At 39.7% G+C, this 21,364-nt stretch overlaps 1 protein-coding gene across 4 annotated transcripts in view; it reads right to left on the reverse strand.

The window, feature by feature from the left end:
* The window catches only part of ADNP (activity dependent neuroprotector homeobox), a 35,979-nt gene that overhangs the window by 7,479 nt on the left and 7,136 nt on the right, over positions 1-21,364 (reverse strand). For 3 of the 4 annotated variants that reach the window (XM_047746708.1, XM_047746706.1, XM_047746705.1), the window contains one exon: positions 1,051-1,163. In XM_047746708.1, the coding sequence (XP_047602664.1) occupies positions 1,051-1,158 (108 nt within the window). In that variant the 5' untranslated portion in view covers positions 1,159-1,163. Of the gene's footprint in view, positions 1-1,050; positions 1,164-20,980; positions 21,053-21,364 lie in introns of all 4 variants that reach the window. The other variant, XM_047746707.1, reaches the window with a different exon arrangement.

The following is a 21,364-nucleotide window of genomic DNA, read 5'->3' on the forward strand; positions in this document are numbered from 1 at the left end:
GCAAAGTGGAATGAGATGGACTGTTTTATCGGGCAGATCTGCCTGAATTTGAGGGGATGGAGAGGCAGTGAACTTCCACACTGGGGATAATGTAACTAGAGAAGCCCACTTTTGAGAAGCTTCAGTCTTCATGAAAATACCCCCCCCCCCAAGTATTATTCATGGGAGTCAGGAAAAGAAAATCTGTTGCATGAAGGAAATTACTTTTTAACTTTCAATTCCATCCAAACAGTTCCCGAATGCCTATTATGTACCCAGCACTGTGCTAGGTGCTGGTTATACACGGAGGGACAAGGTAGTTACGGTTCCTGGCCAGATGGAACTTAAAGGCTAGTGGGGAAAACAGCTTTAAATATTTCAATCAGAGGCTCTGACCAACTAAACCGCAAGACCTAGAGTAATGAGATCTGGAAAAGGAGGAGACCAGTACACTGGCTATCCCACAGGGCTGCTACAAAGCTCAGAAAAAAGGTCAGAAAAACAGTTTGCAAAAGTCCAAACTGTTATACAAGGGGGAAGATAATAGTGTATGATGGGTCAGAAGGGCCAACAAATGCTCGTCCTAAGGAAAGAGATAACAAGCACCCAAACCACCGTGCCTCACCAATCAGAAGGTCAACCAGAACACTCAGGCATATCAGAACGAGAACAGGCTCTGGAGCCTGCAGACAGACCCGACCATACGCTTAGCTGGGAGGTGGACCTAAATCTTTACTGGTTCTTCATTATAAACTGGAGATAAGAATTCCTACGTCCCCCCCAGGGGCTGTCCTAAGAATGTGAAATTAGAGACAATTTTAAAGCACCTAAAATGTCTGACATATTACACCCTCACCAGTAGAACTGCTTTTGCTTCATGATGCAAAGATGAAAAAGCCCATTTTAGGGAGAAGGGAGCGAGTTAAGTCAACTGAGAAGGCTCGGGTGAAGCTAATGCTGCAGTTACAATTCAGAATCACGACTAAGAATTAACCAATCCCGGCTGCTGACACAAAGTAATGGATCAGAAGCTGAGTCATGTTAAAATTTAAAAAATGGCATGCTACTTACTTCTATGTGTTCTTTACAGTATTCCAACCCAATGTCACTAAGTATTTTTTTCACAGTTTTCCGGGCTTTTCTTAAACTGCCAAGATTGTTGACAGGAAGTTGGAACATAGTTTCTATTGGAAAAAAAAATTTAAGTCAAGTCAAAACACGTACAACTTGTAATATTTCCTACTTCCACTGATGGTAGGACCACAAACCCTGGCCCGTTGACAAAGAAGGAGAGTAGATACCCTTATCTAGTATGTTCCGATGACTTATAAAGCAGACAGGCAAAGTAAGTGCTCTCTGATCTTTTCTATTTTTAACAGGGTGCTTTATGGTATATATCAAACTGTGGGTCTAATCTGGCACAATTCTAATTAAGTTCATCACCAAACTGGTTTTTTTAAAGTTGAGAATCAGGTTAATAATACCAACCGATTATCTTAAAATTGAGTGTTAGTGCTTTTCGCCTTGTGATGTTGAGCCTCTGAAAATAGAAAAATGTTCACCATTTCAGCATCATTATCACAAAATTTTGAGTGCCAGGGAAAAGAAGTTTTTGTTTTCTGGGAACTGTCCTGCACATTGCTAAGAAATATCCTTTAGTGTTTCCAAATACTACCCAAACTAAAGACACTACTGGTTGTGTACCTAGCCCCCCAACCAGCAGGACCCCTGGACAAAGGCACTCAGCATCAGGGCAGATGATGACTGTGTTACAGACTTGAGGGGATCCTCTTGAAAAATGAAAAGCTTACATGTACGTGTGAAGGAACTGAAAAATTCTTTTAACGACCTAATACATTAAAAGCACAAATTTAGGTCCACTTCCCCCAAGTTCCTTAAAAAACAAAAGTTAAAATAAAATTAGTATTTGTATGGCTTCTACATGACCATAAATGTTTCTTATAAAATACGGTAAGAATTTATCATCAATGTAATAATCCAAATAAATTTTGTAGAATATTAAATAGTTCCAAAAACCAAAACCAGTGGCAAACCCAAAAGCCAAAGCAATAGGAATTAAAGTTTAATACACACAAATCTGGTTTTCTGATTAATAAAGGCTGTTACTCTATAATACCACTACCATTTGTAAGTACAACCATAATCAACTAATCCAAATGCAATACAGTATCATGTTACCTCATTTATTATTCTAATCCAAAAATCAATATTAACTATGAAAAATGGAAAAGAGTAAAGCCTACCAAAACAAACAACTCCTACAAATTCTGAATTTGGATGTGTCATCAGAACTGAGAAGTTTCAAAATATTCTACATGAAGTACAAAGTATAACTGAGGCCAAAAAAGAAATGCATTTCACTAAAAAACACTGCTTACTCTTCCCATCCTCAGCAGCTAAGAAGCATGACTATGTGTCCTTCACACTCTCTGCCATCCAACAATCTGCATATTACTTAAGAGTGGACGACTCAGAAGTCACTTTGGTTACAAATTAATGTGCATTCAAAGACAGATCCATTATTCCTTGTGGAAATTTTACTGCTAAATTGTTTTAAACCATCTTTTTGAAAGTATTAGATCAATTGCTGCTTAATGAAACTTCCCACAACCAGGTCACTGAGAGAGAACCACCCGAGAGCAATGTTTCAGAAATACAGCAAATGTTACAGGCTAGTTCTGAAGAGCCCAGGCACCAAAACAGATGCCCACCAACGCCCAAGTTTGAGAAGAGACATCTTGTTTCTCTATTCATTTCATAAACTCTCTGTGGGCCCAAATCCAGCAGTTCTTTTGGAACTTCCCAAGTCAGTCCTGCTTCACTTAAGAGGAGAGATGAGCCCAGAAGGCAGCCACTGGTTTTCCCCGCCTTCTGGTTATATGCAGCTGAAAATCTCAGCAGAAACAAATACACAATGATTGGGAAATGTCGCCACCACTGAAGACACCAGTCTATACAGAAAGCACCCAGGGAGTTAAACTGCAGCCAAGGATAAAGGAAAACTCATTCTCCTATGGGCAATACATCAGGCTTTCTCAGTGCCCACCACCCATGGCTAACCAAGTTGTCTTAAGCACCTCCCTGCATGGTAGGCACCCAGTTTATACACCTACAGTTCTGGAAATGTCAGTATGTTCATAAAGGAGCTTCGTTACAAGAAACTTGGAATTTATAAAATGTGGTGTTTCAGCCATGGAGTAAATCTCAAGTCTACTTAGGCTGAATTAAACAGGCATATAAATACTGAACACTGCTTACCAGAAAATGTTGTACAAAATTTTTTTTTTTAAATCATTAGCAACTAGGAGGAATCTAAATTAAAGTTTACACTGAAAGATGTAGAATTAAATTATTGGCATTGTTAATGGATCTGGGGACTTCTCTTTGCCCTCTCCCCAGATAGAGGTACCCTCTATGTATTTGCTTATGGAGGTCACTTAAGATTTTTTCCATCTGGGGCTAGAATAACTCATTCGTTCATGTGTGTTAGCATCATCAAAAGCATTTACAAAGACTCCTGTTTTTTAAGTAAAACTTCATAGAACAGGTACACAGTGTTAGAATATAAGCAAAGAAGGGTCCCTCCTGCTCTTATCCTTCTGCCATGGAGCTCCCCTTGTGTAAGGGGCCACTGTTCTATCAAGCTTTTCTGCAACAAGCCAGAATTCAACTCTGTGAATGTCAGCATTATTATGGGTGACAAGAGAAAGAACTCAAGGGCCCTACAGGTTGTTTTCCCCAGCCTCTTGCTTGCTGTTAAGAAAGAACTTCGGGGCACCTGGGTGGCTCAGTGGGTTAAGCCTCTGCCTTTGGCTCAGGTCCTGTGCTCAGCAGGGAGCCTGCTTTCCCCTCTCTCTCAGCCTGCCTCTCTGCCTACTTGTGATCTCTGTGTGTGTGTGTGTCTCTCTGTCAACTAACTAACTAAATAAATAATCTTAAAAAAAAAAAAAAAAAGAACTTCAAGGGGTCCCTGGGATCAAGGGCTGCATCAGGATCCCTGCTGAGAACGGAGTCTGCTTCTCCTTCTCCTGTTCCTCCTTCCCCACTCCTTGTTCTGTCAAATAAGTTTTCTTTTCTTTAAAGAAACAACTTCAAATCAACAGCTGGCTTCAGGGTTCATCAATGTTATCTATTTGATTCATACTTAAGAACTTTTACAAGAATTACTCCTGGCCCTCAAAAGTAATTCAAAAGAATTACTTTTGGCCCTCAAAAGTCCTCTGATTTAGGAATGTGTACAAGGGGCCCATATCATAAGTGACTGAGGGGCAGGAACCGAGTAAATAGGAAATCAACTGTTTGAGATTAAGGGCTGATCCATTTCTGAATAGAAAGAGGGCTAAAAACAAAATATTTAGAATAATTACTTTTAAGTAGGAAGAGCCTTTAATGTCAAAAATTGCCAGAAGATGGGCTTTCTCTCCAGATTTGTCCCCAGGTGGCTAGTCCTTTCTCTTAAGCCTCCTTGTTTGTCAGAATGCCCATTTTCACCAGGTCAGCACCATTATCCCAATACCAAGGGGAGCTCCTCCAGTCAAACCAAAACCTTTCAGCTCACTGCAAAAAAGGGGAAAATATCCAATTTAATAGACTGTTTAATAGGAACCACTGTTCTCCTGTTTATTAGTCATTTTTGAAGAACCTATACTTTGTCACTGTGCTGGGAACAGAGAATTGAACAGGAAACAGTTCTTCCCTTCCACAATCCATCATGTCTAAGGGCCAGGAACTAGAGCACACAGCAGGCACCTGGCCACTGGAGTAAAGAAGATGGCTTCTGCCTGCCAAACTGCTTCTCGGAGCCACCTCCTCCATCAGCAGAGTGTGTCTGACTCAGGTCCACCGATTGGAGTGTTCTACCTCTGCCGACACTGAGACTGGTAGAACTGGATGTGTGCCCCAAACACGGCTGATAGTGATGCTGAAAAGGACTCAGGACCTGCTACTACATGGAGAAAGCAGAGGGAGGGAAAGACTCCCATTGGACAATACTTAAAGTCCTCAGTCCAGCTGTGCCTGACAGCCCCTTCCAAAGACTCTTCCTAAACAAGAGCCAAGTACATGACCACTTTTGCTTAAGCCTTGGTTCATGTTCCCTGCAACCAAAAGTCTTTGTAGACCCACTGGGCAGTAGCACACAGAAGAGGAAGTGAACAAGAGAAAAGATGAAGAACTTTATGTCAAGTAATTACACTCATTTATTAGGTCTAGGAGAAAGAGTAAGTTTGTTAGGAAGACAGCGTTCTTCTGAAAGATGCTTTGGCCCCTGGTTTCATTAATCAAAAACAAAAACACTGAATGGTCAAACACCTCCACCATTTTTTTTTTTTAGAGACAGGGAGATCGGTGTGGGCGGAGAGCCAGAGGAAGAGAGAGAATCCTAAGCAGGTTCATGCACAGTGCAGAGGCCGACACGGAGCTTGATCCCACAACGCCAAGATCATGACCCAAGCCGAAATCAAGAGCTGGATGCTTAACTGACTAAACCACTCAGATGCCCCTCCCCCCAATATTTTAGAATATTAGAAAGGGAGCGCCTGGGTGGCTTAGTCGGTTAAGCGTCCGACTCTTAATTTTGGCTCGGGTCGTGAGATGGCCCTGCATCAGGCTCTGCACTTGGCACGGAAACTGCTCAAGATTCTCAACCTCACCCTCTGCCCCTCCCCCACTCTCAAAAATAAAAATAAAAAGGAACCATTGAAAGATTTGAGGGAAAGCTCAATGACTTACTAATAACAGAGTCAACATTTGCAAGTATTTTATTAACAACTTAAAATGAGTCGTGTTTGGGTAAGCATATGCCATCTGATGAATGAGACAAAAATATCAATTTTTAAGAATGATTTAAATTCATTGCGGAATGATTCAGCCACATCCCTTCCTATTGATCTTTGTGAATTTTACCCACACCTACTGATTGGGTCCAAAACATTAAAGTTTTACTAATAATCCTGGCCAAACTTCTACTCATGTGCTTTCTTAGAAAGCAAGAGTTAGATGGCAGAAATGAAAAATCTGAGATCTGTACCCCTAGGCTAGAGAGGAATTGAATACATACATAGAAGACTGATCAAACACAGGTTTCTTTCCCTTCCAAATACCAAAACTAAAAATACTCCTTTATTCCACATACCAAGAGAGAAATGAGGCAGATTGAGCCTGTCTCATGAGGAAGGATCTATAGGATGAACCTGTACAGGTGAAGAATAACAACATCTCAATGACGGAACATCACTTAAGCAAAGAAGTCATCATCTGAGAAACATAATTATAATCATTTATGAAACAACAGCTCTGCCAAAAGGCTTGGATCAAATCAGGTGTTGTATTGACATTCTTCTGGGTCAGGAAGACAGAGAGGGGATCCCGACAGCAGATGGTTCTAGTTTAGCCCACTCACCGCAAGGTTTGCAAGACCTGATGTACCAAGAGTCAATGAGGCCTGTCTATGTACATGGTAAGGTTCCTTGCAAAGGGATCGAGGATGACATCACTTAGTCTGTTTTTTGGAGTGGGGAAAAAGCAGAAAAACATCTGTAAGTGTGCCCACAGAAAGTTAAGTAACAAAAACAAAAACAAAAATACCCCATAAACTTTAAACCTTTGACCAGGCACAGTTACTCAAACAAGCCAGGAGAAAAAAAAAAGCCCCCAGATCGAACTTTTCCAGATTATCTTTTAAGCTCCTGCAAGTGTGGATGTTAACGTGACATTTTCCAGGATATAATTCTTCATATTTTTATGTGCCTTCTTAGGTTTCCCAAGTTCTTCATAAGAACATATGGTATTAATTTAACATACCAGAAATTACAGAAGTAAATATGATAGCATGCCCTAATTTCTATCACCTGCAACTTTCTTGTATCTGTGAACCAAAATCTGCAGAGTGACGCTAATGCTTCAGTTGTATCAGTTGACACAAATTTACAATTTTCTTTTTTTTTTTTTTTAAAGATTTTATTTCTTTATTTGACAGACCGAGATCACAAGTAGGCAGAGAGGCAGGCAGAGAGAGAGAGAGAGAGGAGGAAGCAGGCTCCCTGCTGAGCAGAGAGCCCGATGCGGGGCTTGATCCCAGGACCCTGAGATCACGACCTGAGCCGAAGGCAGAGGCTTAACCCACTGAGCCACCCAGGCGCCCAAATTTACAATTTTCTTAAGAAAACATTTCTAACACTGCAGCTGACAGCTAGACAGGAAGGTTACTTCTTTCTGGTAACACCTAAACACAAGCTGCGTGGTCTCAACAAATGGTTTTCCACAAGTTCCCACCCCCCTTTAAAGAGGAAACCCTTGTTTCTGAACAAATCTTAGCTGACTTATAAAAAAAAAAAAAAAAAAAAAAGAAAAAGAAAAAAAGCGGAGGGGCTCAGAGGCTGAACTGGCAGGAAGGAGGAGGAAAACTTTTCAGTTACTAAGTATCTCTTTGAAATAGTTACTTGTCTCAATTAAGCTTCTAATGAAAATTTATGCCAAGGTGAGCTGTCTGAAATGTAGAATGAGGACCTAGTGGACAATCAACCAAAGCAGAAGTTTGATGGCTACAGAAGAATTCTAAAAGTTTACTGAAAATCTCCCCTGAGTAAAATTACAGTCTGATCAGAGTATGGCTGTCAGAAGCCCACAGTAAACCTACGGATTAGAATACAGTTTATACTTTGGTGGTGTCCTTTAAACATTTATACATAAAGCTCTAAAGAAAAACACACAGCTGAGAAAATCTTTTAGTGGGGGTGGGGGGGGTGGGATCAAAGGCTGGAAATAAGTCCAATACTAGTGAAGAAAAACAGCAGTTGTATTTTCTATGTTAATAAAAACTAGGAAAACATTTTAACTACTACAATATAGACAGTTTCATTTTTGGTAACATCATCAATCCAAATTAACACAAAGGAAATTCAGATCCTTGATATTCAATCAAGAAAACAAAGTATTGGGCGCCTGGGTGGCTCAGTGGGTTGAGCCGCTGCCTTCGGCTCAGGTCGTGATCTCAGGGTCCTGGGATCGAGGCCCGCATCCGGCTCTCTGCTCAGCAGGGAGCCTGCTTCCCTCTCTCTCTCTCTCTCTCTGCCTGCCTCTCCGCCTACTTGTGATCTCTCTCTGTCAAATAAATAAATAAAATCTTAAAAACAAAACAAAACAAAACAAAGTATTCTAATGTCACACAGATGCAAGTATGTATATAAAGATCTTATAACCTGTGCTGAGATTTAAGGATCAGATATATTTGAAGTTTCTTTAAACCACTAACTAAAAAGTACTGTTTTGTTAAGACGCACAGACATTTTAAGAAGACTGTCATAAATCTTCATGCTACCCAAGATGGTACCCTTTTAAAAAAAAAAAACAAAAACAAAAACGGATTTTGTGATGTCTCTGTGGAAACATTTAGGACCCATTAAAATAAAAACTAGGCAGAAAGAAAACATCATTTCCTTATTTTTGTGCTCACTTTTCCTCCTACCACCCCTTCAGCAACATACTTAATACCGGTCAGTATCACTGAGTAAAACTGTGGTCACTGTAAAACACTGTTTCTTTTTATAATCAGTAAGTGCTTACTTTCCTGACAATTCTGGGATCAGAAATAGTGAAGAGAGATACCTTATTTGTTTTCTAAGGGTGTCACTAGGTCCTACATATAAACTAAGCCAGTTGTAAATAGGTTTCTATGTTTGTATTTTGAAAAAATAAAACCCATAAAGCCTTTTTAGAACAACCCTCCGATGAGTGAGCATGTTGAGAGCCCAGAGCCTACATTTGGTCTGGAAGAAACCATCCTTCTCCTTCTTTACACAACAACCAACATAGTCCTAAACAGAAGCAACTAATCTTTCAATTTCCTATAAGCTCGGGTAAAAGATGTTGCAGATGCCAGAGGCTCTTCACAGAAAGGCAGATCTAACGGTCTCCTCTCTTTCTCAATCCAAAATACGACAGCAAGTAACTGACAACCCAGGGCAGAATGCCCTTCTGGATTAGCAGCAAAACTGTGCGGCGTGACAGTGGCAAGAAAATCAAGTTTAGACTCCTTTCTCCTTAAGTAACGGAAAACGCGCAGTAGTGCTGAGACTAAAAAGGGGGGGTTACTTGTAAAGCCCAGGAGGATTAGGAAAACTACTTGCAAATGAAGACATACTTGTACCAAAAGCCAACTCTGAATAATGAACACCAATTATTTTGCATAGGTTATTGTATTAGAACACTGTTAATAAAGACAAGAAGCCAACAAAAAATGTAACCAACTTCTGTTTTCCTCTATACTCATCTACTAACTGCACTGACTTTTACTATTCTCTAATAAAAAAACTGCAGCGGAGTCAATTGTGTCAAATACAAAACTGCCTCCAGAAAAAAAGACACTTTGATTTTGAAGTTTTTACCAAATCAATGATTAAATTCCGCAGTTTATATATATATATTTTTTGGGGGGGGTAAGCAGACTTGTTACTTATGAAAGGCAAAATGAATACATTTCCCTAAATATAGCATCTGGTACAGCAATGCTTGGTCACAGGAATACTTCTGGCCACAGTCTATAAACAATGTGTGAATCCCTTCCACAAGTAGCCCCGCTTTAATCTAAGACACTCTCTCTGCCTGATCACAAGTGAGTGGAGCACAAATCCCGCCAGGCAGTTTGTTCCACATTGGACACCTCTGTTCACAAGTCCACAGTTCTCTGTTCAGTCTACAGAAATCGAATTCCCTAACCACAGAACAGCCTTTCACATTTTTAAGACCCTTCCTCCTTCCCTCCTCCCAAGTCAAGCATGCTCAGTTCTTTTCACCATTACTTCTGTTATCACAGGAGCCAATCACTAGTGGATGGGCTCCAGTCTGTCAACCTCTCTGGTGCCCTGAATAAACTTATTCCAGATGTGACACAATCAGAAGTCAAGTGGGACAACACTTCTCTAGCTCTAGATATTTTCTTAAAAATTTTATTATTTTTATTATTAGAGAGAAAGAGAGGGTGTGAGTGGGGGAAGGGAGAGAGAGAGAATTCCAAGCAGATGCTGCGTCTGGTGGAGGGCCCAATGTGGGGCTTGATCCCACGACCCTGAGATCATGAACCGAGCCAAAAATAAAGAATTGGGTGCTTAACTGACTGAGGCACCCAGACAGACGCCCCTAATATATTACTATTTTTTAAAAAGTAATCTCTGTGCCCAACATGGGGCTTGAACTCATGACCCAGAGATCATGAGTCACATGCTCTACCTGAGATATTATTTTTAAATTAATGTTCCCAAAAGGTGCACTGTGTTGGTGGCAGCCACTTTACACACATTACAACAATCAACCAAGATCTTTTATTTTTTTAAAATACGTGTTGTGCTTCTCAGTATTAGGTAGTTCAGTTGGTAGGAACAAAAACTTTCTGTACTGAATCCAAGTCTGGTTAAAGGGAAGTTAACTATCAAGTTTTTAATTATCTTCTCAGTTAAAGGGGCAAGAACATTCTGATTCCAAAATGTAGCACTGTGAAGCACTGTGTAGCACTGTGAAGCACTGTGTAGCACTGTGTAGCACTGTGTAGCACTGTGTAGCACTGTGAAGCACTGTGAAGCACTGAAAGAACCGAAGGGTTGCCTCACCTATACTCTTCTCATTTTACAGATTAGCAACTGTGAAGCAACTGGCCTAAGGTGATCCGCTTGTCCGTGACAGACCTGGGTCTCAAGGTTATCTCCAGATCTGGGACGCTGTGCTCCTCCCACTACCCTTGTAGAGGAAGCTCTTATCTCAGACATTAAAGGTAAACAAAAGCATGTTAAATACAGACACTGAAAGTGCCAGAACTTCATACTCTAAGTTGAAACAACCTCAAACAAGTTCAACCAAACTAGCTCAAGTGATGAAACAGATTAAAAATACGCACACATCTCAGGTCAGATGGTCCTGTCAGATCCAGAGAAGAACTCAAACAAGAACCTAGCTCTGAGACCACTTGCCTGAAAGTGCTCTTAACCATCACCCTGGATGCCAAGAGTCAACAGACAGTCACATCAGGAAGATAATCCCAACTGTATTAATACCCTGCAAAATGAAAACCACAACATTGGTATCCTGCAATAAAACAGCAGCATTTCAAAAACAGATGTATCCTATGTCTCTCTTTTATTACCTTCCCATTATCAATACTCAAAACATGCTCTTCCAAAAATTGCTTGGGAAAGCAGAGGCTTTAATGATCATTCTTTTTCTGGACAGTAGGGTTGAGCAGGAGGGGAGTCTGCTTTCAACTACCTTTTAGGCTCCTTTTTGCAAATAAAGTTCCGTTTGTTTTTATTACAAAAGCAACTGGGAAATAAAAACATACATACACACCAAAACCTGTACATGAGGGTGCCTGGGGGGCTCAGAGTCAGTGAAGCGTCTGACTCTTGATTTTGGCTCGTGTTGTGATCTCATGGGTGGTGAGACAGAAGCCTGCACCGGCTCCGCCCTCAGCTTGGGAGTTTGCTTGAGATTCTCTTCCTCTGCGTCTGCCCCTTTGCCCCCAGGCTCACTCACTCTCAAGTAAATAAAATCCTAAAAAACCAAAACCACCAAAAAACCCCCACAAAAAACCCCAAAACCAGAAGCCTGTACAGGAATGGTCTCACAGTAGTCATTAACACCCAAGAAGGACAAAGAACCCAAATCTCCATAAACAAAATGTGGTATATTCATACAGTGAAATAAATACGATTCAGCCATAAAATATGAAGTATTGCTATATGCTAGAACATCGATGAACCCTGAAAAATTATACTCAGTGAAAGAAGTCAGTCACAAAAGCCCGCTTATTGTATGATTCCATTTACATAAAAGGTGCAGAATAGGCAAATCTACATAGTAAAGGGTAAAGTTGCCAAAGGCTAGAGGAGGGGGGGGGGGGACGACAGCAGAGGCAACTGCTCATGGGAACCGGGTTCTTTGTGAGATGATGAAGATACCGCAAAAAAACGGACTGTGGTGTTAGCTGCACTACTCTGAATACACTAAGAAACATTAAATTGTATACTTTAAAGGGGTGAATTGTAGGGTGTATGAAGCACATCTCAGTAAAGCTGTTACAAAAGAAAAAAGCAATTGGGCCTAATAGAACAAATACGGAAAAGGGAAGGAACGCAAATAAGTATATGTCAGGAGTTAACTCGGGGCATACTTATCCTTCCAGCTTTTTATGCACATCTAATTTTTCTTTTAAAGGGAAATGAATCTTTTGTATCTCAGCTTTTAGTCATGCAGCAAGAAAACTAATGCCGCTGGAGAAGTTTTTAATTTTTAAGAACTGTGCTTTCCTTCCAATAGGTAGATGCTAGCCACAAACAGCTATTCATCATGTAGAATAAGGCTAGTCTGAAGTGAACGGAGATATGCTTTAAATTAATTTATTTTTACTGTGGTAAAACACACATAAAATTTGCCATCTCCAGAATTTTTAAGCACACAGTTAGTTCAGTGATACTTAGCCGTAATATCACGCCACCATCACCACCACTACCCGTCTCCAGGACTCTCTTCATGCTGCAAAACTGAAGCTCTGTGTATTAAACAGTAACTCCCTCTCTTCATTGGGCAACCACAATTCTACTGTCTCCTTGACTCTGACTACTCTAAGTACTTCATGTAAGTTGAACCACAAAGTACTTGTCTTTTTGTGCCTGGCTTTACTTAGCATCATATCCCTCCAGGTTTATCCATGTTGGGGCCTGTGTCAAAATTCCCTTTCTTTTAAAGGCTGAGTAACATTCCATGCTATATGTACACACATCTGGCAGGTGATGGGAGGGACGCTTGGACTGGTTCCATCTTTTAGCTATTGTGAATACTGCTGTGAACATGGGTGTACAAATATCTCTTCACACAGTAATTTTATGGTTCCATAGTGGTTCTTCATTTACATTCCCATCAACAGTGCACAATGCCTCCTATTTCTCCACATGGTGTGTTGGTAAGGACCAACACCCATTAAATGTTTTTTTATAATAGCCATCTTAACGTGTATGAGATAGTATTTCACTGTAAGTGTGATGTGCATTTCTCTAATGATTAATGGATACCGACTATCTTTTCATTTGTTTATTGGCTACTTCTATGTCTTCTTTGGAGAAAAATCTATTCAAGTCCTCTGCCCATCTGTGGCATGCTTTCACATGTAAAACATACTTGGGATTTCCAAGGCTTAGTATGAAAAAATGCACAATACCTCATAAATACCTTTTCAAAAATACTGACATGTTGAAGTTATACTTTGGATGTACCAGGTTAAAGATATGTTAAAATTAATTTCATCTTTAAGTGTTCGGGAATCTCTGCTCAGCAGGGAGCCTGCTTCCCCCTCTCTCTGCCTCTCTGCCCGCTTGTGACCTCTCCCTCAAATACATAAATAAAATCTTAAAAAAAAATAAGTGTTAACATTAAATGAAAGTAAATGTTAAAATGTGGCTAGTGGAAACACAGATGAACCTTGAAGACATGCTAACTGAGATAAGCTGATCGCAAAAGGACAAATACTTTTTGTGCTTCTACTCATATGAGATACTGAAAGTGAAATTCAGACAGAAGAAGGTGGTTGCCAAGGGCTGGGTAGAGAGGAGAATGGAGACTTGGGTGTTTAATGGGTATAGGATTCAGTTTTGTAAGATGAAAAAAGTTCTGGAGATAAACAGTAGTAAAGGCTGCATGACAATGTGAGTGTACTTAATGACAAAGAACTTTACACTTAGAAGTCATTAAAATGGTAAATTTTAGGGTTATTTTACCACAATTAAAAATATTTTTTTTCAATGTGGCTACTGGAAAATTTAAGGCAACAGTACTGAATATGGAACCAAATAAGGTTTGCTCATAGTTTTACCAGCAGGATGGAGTGGGTTCAAAATGAGAGGCATTTATCGTTGATGACTCTGCCAAATCTATGAACATTAAGCATCTGTTAAGACTTTTTTTTTTTTTTTGGAACAGGACAGATCCTCTAGAGCAAGACCTGGATGTAATACAGGAACTTTGAAGGACTTTATAATTTCCAGACCATTCTGGACAATATTAAATGAAAGACTCTATGGTAACATTATTAATGGCCCCCAAACTGTTGGATATTAAAAAAAAAAAAAAAAAAAAATCTTAGAATTCACTTTCCTGGCAGATCTGCTCTATTCCAAGAGGCCAGGAACAGAGGAATGTATCGTTTCTGTCAATGTCAAAGGCTCCAGTTCACTCAGCCTTAACTAAAAGAGTTAATCCAGCTGAGGTTACTTTAATAAGTTCACCTGTTTTTTAATTTTTTAAAAGATTTTATTTATTTGACAGACAGAGATCACAAGTAGTCAGAGAGGCAGGCAGAGAGAGAGAGAGAGAGAGGGAAGCAGGCTCCCCGCTGAGCAGAGAGCCCGATGTGGGACTCGATCCCAGGACCCTGAGATCATGAACTGAGCCAAAGGCAGAGGCTTTAATCTACTGAGCCACTCAGGCACCCCAGTTCAACTGTTTTTTTTTTTAGTTTTGCAGAAGGGAAATGATTCTGGAGAATGTAGTGGTACAGAAAAGATTTTTTTTTTTTTTTTAAGATTTTATTTATTTATTTGACAGAGAGAATTCACAAGTAGAGAGAGAGGCAGGCAGAGAGAGAGGAGGGAGCAGGCTCCCTGCTGAGCAGAGAGCCCGATGCGGGACTCGATCCCAGGACCCTGAGATCATGACCTGAGCCGAAGGCAGCGGCTTAACCCACTGAGCCACCCAGGCACCCCCAGAAAAGATTTTCAAAGAATTTCCATGTATTAAATTTTTAAATAAACCTTAAGTTTCTTCCAAACAGTTTAAGGACAGAACTGTACAAGGGGAAAGGTCCTAGGAAAAATAAATTAGGAAACCTTTTCAAAGGTAATGATGAAAACTTAATTTTAGCAAGTTTCGTTTTCTTTCATGTGGTGTGGCTCATTAATATCAAACTAAGAATCTAATGGGAAATAATCAGCCCCATTCACCATGTTACCAATCTCCAAAATTATAATTACACTGTGACTTAAAATTTGTTTTATTTTAAATGCTTATCACAAGTGATTTCAGATTTATCAGAGTATGACCTGAAATTATGATTGATACAGTGTGGTAAAGAGGTATTTGTCTGTAAATTATAACCACTATGAATCATTTTCCAGTAGAGATTGATTTTTCTAATCTCAAATGATGTAATTACAAACTCTTAAATATTCAGTAAGACAAGGGTGCTATCTCACTATCTAAAGCAAAGAAGGGTCTATTAAAAAGACCCTGCTTAGCCTTTTTGTGTTTTTTCCCCTCTTGCTAGATACTAGATATCTAGCATCTACAGCAGTGGCTGACACATAGCAGGCACTTAATAAATGTAGACTAAACACCAGCCCCTGCCTAGAAAGGACTTAGAGATGACACCCCATAAACAACCACAGGAAAAGCAGCAAAGTGTCCGATGTGTCATAAAGTAAATGCTCTGAGGTTTTATAAGAGGGAGAATTCATTCTCAGTAGGAGAATGCAGGAGAAGGTGGAAGTAGATGCTAAGCAGGGCCACTAGTTTAGTTGAGAATCTGCATTCACTGCAAACAAAACAAAACAAAAAAACTTGCTGGCACAGTTCCAGAAGTGGGACAGCAAGGAGTTCTAGAAACTATGTATAGAGTCCAGAATGGCTGCTATGCCAAACTTCTGAGTAATAAGCAATGACAGGGTTGGAAAGGCAGGTTGGGGATAGGACAGAAGTCTTGAGTGTGAAGCTAGAGCCTGCAGCTGTTATCTGGTAGGCACTGAGGAGGTGCTGCAGACAATGAAACAGAGAAAGGATACAATTCTATGGGCACTTTAAGAGAATTAAATCCAGCCGTTTACAAAAGGCCTAGGAGAAGTCCATGCAGAGTGCAGTATCAGACCTAGGCAACTGTCAGAATCCCCAGAAGGAGTTGACACCCACCTCAGACCCACACAATCTGAAAGGTCTGCACAGAGCCTTAGGTGTAAGACAGTAAGATACTGAAATGACGGCAAAAGGAAGATGAAGTTCAAAGGTGAAGCCTACAGCCTACATCAACATTTCTGTTTTCCAGTAAAACTATACTGTTTTCATGAATAAAAATTTAGCTGACCTGTTAGCCACATGTAAAATTTTTACCTCACAACTTCAAATTTCTGTTAACAAGTAGGGTGACACAACACACTAAAGGCTTTTCCTCTGCTCAGAAGAAAGACAGTACAATGTAGTAATTAAGAACACAGTTGCAGAGCTGGGCAGATCTGTGTCCTTACTTAATCCTCACTCTGCCACTTACTAGCTTCGTGAACCTAAAAAAGTTACTCAACCTCTGGAGGTCTCCTTCCTTATGGTATATGCAGAAGGACACTATTCCATTGTTCAAGTCCAATGTCAGAAGGATTAAATGAGATGCTGCCAGTTAACACTTAAAGCAGTTAACATTATTTTAAACCACATCAGATACTAGTCACTTTGAAAATTATAAGCTCACACTGTTATAATCTTTTAAAAAATATGGGCTATTAATCCTGATAATCAGATGTGGTTGCTATTTATCTGTTCCAAGACACATTACAATGTGCATTCACACACATAATATTTGCATTTGTGAGTTAGCATATTCTTAACCTTATAAACTCTGTGGCACTTAAAATGCGAATGCAATTTAACATCTGCAAGTACCCACAATAAACCTAGTGACTTACAGTCACACAGAAACATAAAGGTATGAGCTAGATTTTGCCTAAAAAAATATGTGGGTTACTTCTCTTCTAAAGACTTTTCAGACTAAAAGACTAGTGCCTACAACCAGAAACTATTACGTTGCTGTTTATCCTGTTACTTGGGAGAATTTAGATTTTAGATGAGAATCCTAGCTGTGACCACCAGAATTTACAGAACACTAATGGAACCAAAGGCTTTCAGGGTGTTTTGAGAATGTGCTGAAACGATGACAGAACACATGCACGGAAGGAAAGACGATGCTGGAGAGACGAGGTGAAAGCCGAGGAACTGAAGGTGTGCTCCCTAACCCTTTATTGATTTTACATACCGAAGTTCACAAAGAATTTTACTTGGAAGAGAGAAAGATGCCTCACAGCTTACACCCCCCCCCCCAAAAAGAGAGAGAGACTATTTCTAACAACTTCATCTAGCTTTAGGGAGTATGAGATGGGGAGCATTTCCCAATTTACTCCATTTTAAACAAGCATTCCAGCAAGGCAGAGAGACACCACAGGGGATGACTGCGACCCTCTGCCGCCTACATACCCCACAGCTGAGCACTGCTGCTGCCAACACAGGTGGACAACCTGGCTTAAGAGAAACGTGAGGGGCGCCTGGGTGGCTCAGTTGGTTAAGCGACTGCCTTCAGCTCAGGTCATGATCCTGGAGTCCCGGGATCGAGTCCCGCATCAGGCTCCCAGCTCCACGGAGAGTCTGCTTCTCCCTCTGACCTTCTCCTCGCCCATGCTCTCTTTCACTGTCTCTCTCTTCTCTCAAATAAATAAATAAATAAATAAAATGTTTAAAAAAAAAAAAAAAGAAAGAAAGAAACGTGAAAATGGGAAATCAATTCACAAGTAGGCCCAAGAAGACATCCAGACATATCCATTTTAATCACTGCAGTAGCATGTCAATGGTCTGGTCATCTAAAAGGTGTAGGACACAAAGTAGTGGAGTTTTCAATTCCTTAATAAGAAAATTTCCATGCTCTATCACAACTACTTGGAAATAATTTTCCTGGAGTAAAGGAAAGGAACTTTTCTCATTCGTGAATAACAGAATTATTTATCTAAATCACCTCAAGTTTTTCTGAGCAATCTCCTAGGAGTCAAGGCCTAATAGGCAAAGCTTTCTCTGTAGCAGAACCATTATTTGTGTAGCAGGCTTTGCCACTTGGTGGCTCGACTCTTAGGGTTTCTGCAGAGTAGTTTTTCTTGGTGTTGTTTTTACGCCTACCTGATTTTGGAGCAGGACCTTGAGCCGGCTGCACAGGACACTCCCAGTTCCAGTTCACTCCTTTCACAAGAGCAAGAGGCGCAACCGCTGGCTTACATTTACAACCCCCACCCCCAATTCAGAACGTCCATGAATTCTTCCGTATTTCTGCTAGACAGATATAACAGATCTGAAGAGAAACCACTCATACAGGTTCTCAATTGTTGCCAGTCTCCACCAGAAAAAGCTGCACGTTTCAATGCAAGTACAGGCTTCCACTAACTCTTAAATGGAGACCAGAGGGTTCAGAAAATGGAAAGGCAGAAGGGCAAAAGCCAACAATTATCTGTCTAAACAAAAATGACTGTCCAGAGGAAAGAAAGAACAAGACTGCCCTAAACCAAAACATTCGAAAAGCAACAGGACCATAAACAAACTTTCTTTTTTTTTTAGATCCTTGTACAGGCAACTTCAAACCAGACATGTGCTGCTTCAACTGACCACCCCTAACACAATTTTGCTGGTACTCTCTCTTGTTCGGGGTTTGGTCAGCCTCTCTGACTGTCAAGCGCACGCAGGATCCTTGGGTCTTCACTGACACAGAAGCATGAAATAGCATTATCGTTACGAAGCATTCATGGGAGCCCTCATTATTAGCCAAAGAGCACATGTGAACCCTACAAAAGCCTGTGTTCAAGCACAGGCCTGGCATGGACACCCTTTGTGTCTCACTTCAACACCGCATGCTAAAGTGCTTTGACTTGTGAAACAAGGATGATCTTGAGAAAATTCAGAATGGTTTATAAAGTGCTTGCCAAATAAAATGGGCATCATTAATATTACCCTAAAGGCCAGCAAAGAGGCCTTTACTCTCACAACTCACCGTTCTTAAAGGCATCAACCAAGTCATATGAGAAGTGACACATAAAGACAAACAGCTGAGTGACTCAATTACAAATCTATATCCTTACTGGAGAGGGAGTTAGGATGTGTAGGGATTTATTTTTAATTCTAAGGGATGGTCAAACAATGCATGAGCCTCCTACAGATTATGTGCATGTTTTGGAGTTAAACCTTAAATCTTAAACTGCAGTACATGTTCAGGGCAGTCTTCCTTAGTAAACTCTATCAAAAGCACTTAGGCTTTCCTCTTAATTTTCACACCTTTATTTCTGGAACATTGCTGCAATTCTGGAAATATTATTTCTCAAGCTGTGGTCTTAGAACTAAGCTAGGGATCAATAAAAGCAAGGAAGCTTGAGCATGCATTTCCAAAGAACTACAACCAGAGGACAAGTGAATGCAAACATGGAGATGAGAGAACCCAGAACTGAAATAGTGAAAAGAACTTTGCATTTTACACTGATTAGAAAATGTGTGCCCTCAATCAAAACAGTTCCTGTATAGAGTTGGCTCACATTTTATGTGTGACTTCCTAATATAGACAAAACATCACGTTATAATCAAGTTGATATATATATCCCAATCTGAGAAGCCTGATCATATATGAGGAGAGCCTTCTTCCAGTGGAACAGAATATGGATTCTCATTTAAGAGGACTCCTTAACTGCAAGATAGCAAAGGTAGGTCACAACCAAAACACAGGTCTAAGGAGTACTAGGACACAGAAAGACTGAGGGAGCACAATCATCCTTCCCCTTACTTTGTAATTAACAGGATCAGGCAAACAAACAATATAAAAATCATGAAGTCACGATGGAACAGTGGCCACTCACGCTGGGCAAAACAAGGATGGCTTCTTTTATAAAGTATCTCAATGATTAAGGCAGCAAGTGCCAATGAGTAAACAAGAAACAGCTTCTACATTCAAAGTATCAATTCAGTTAGTGTGGGGCTTTGGTTCTCACCAGTTTCAAATGTCAAGTATCCAAACTAACAACATAAAATGTAGAAATGACAGTGATACACATCAGCAAAATACGGCGTTTGTTCTAGACTTAACACCACAAGCTCACTAGAAGTGTGCAGGATGCTAATAACATGTCAAGCTCTGTGAGTCTAACTATAATTAAATTATTTACTTAGGGTAACAACATTTGACTTAATGTTCATGCCTTTTAGGCAAATAAATGGAAGTTAAACTCCCATGGGAAATATTTTATCTTCTGGAAGACATAAAGTAAAAGTAAAAAAGTAAGAGCCCTTTTGGAAGTTTAGGATGAACATGTAGATTATTACACAGCAGTATCGGGCATCTTGGTGTAAACTACAAATTAGTTTCTAATCTCACAAAATTTTCCATTTTTTTTGGCTACTTTGACAACATTTTGTAAGTTATCTAAGATTTTAATAGGTTATTTAAAGAAAAACTGCAATATCTAATTCCGACATTTTTTCTGTAGTTAAATGTACTGTTTCCCAACCACATCTCTGATGGTGGGACTCTGTATTTAGTTACAGTTATTTCCAACTCTAAAAAAGTGAGTTATTTTATGTGTGTATATATGTACACACCAACTGATGGAGTCAACCTGCCGAAGTCTATTACAACTTATGCAATTTTGTTATTTATATATAGTTCCCAAAAGACAAAAATACTACTGATACTGAGATTTTTCTTTTCTCTCTAGCCAAGTATTGATCCCTACTTGCTCCTTTGTAACTCATCAGCTCTATCTTCTTCATTAATTTCCACAATTAAACATGTAGTCAGCATGTGTACATCACCTTAAATGTATCAACCAACAGATTGCTGAATACTTAAAATTTTCAATACCAGAAATTATGTTTAGTAGTATTTTTCAAATTTTGTGAAGTTACAAGGAAAGCAACAATTTAACACATTGTGCACTTTATTTAATTCTACTTTTAATAATCAAATTGAAGTAATAAACTTGTTCATATATGTTAGAACAAAAAACAGAAGTCATTTTTACTTGGTAAAAGCCAATTTAAGCTGATTATCTGGTAGCAACTACATGTTCATGAAAAGGCCTATTCTGATCAAAGAATCTTTAAGGTTTTTAAAAGCTTAGCAACTCTTGAGATTGGGTCATCAAAATAACAATAATTGAGAACTTACTTGACACTTAATCTGTTCAACATGGTGACGTTTTATTTTTAATATAAATAGTATTAGAACTTTTCCTGCACTCTGGTTTAAGGAAAAAAAAAGAGAAATTTAAGCAAAACAAATTCACAGTGGGTATGTTTACAACCAATGACGTCCAGGACAGGCAGGGCCAGACGTCTTTAGAGATTCAGAGCCCAGTCTCCTATATTTTCTATACAGAGACATTAAGAACCAAAATCAAAGATTTAATTAATTCAATGTCTAGTAGCCTCTGATAAAGTACTTTTAGGAAATTTTCAACAGTGGCCAAGATAAAGAAGGAATTTCTACTTAAAGTTCAATTAAACAGAATACCCATCCCCACCCTCTGGTTAGTAGAGGCTTTTTACCGTT

The sequence above is a fragment of the Lutra lutra genome, chromosome 9, assembly GCF_902655055.1.
Source record: "Lutra lutra chromosome 9, mLutLut1.2, whole genome shotgun sequence".
Classification (NCBI taxonomy): Eukaryota; Metazoa; Chordata; class Mammalia; order Carnivora; family Mustelidae; genus Lutra; species Lutra lutra.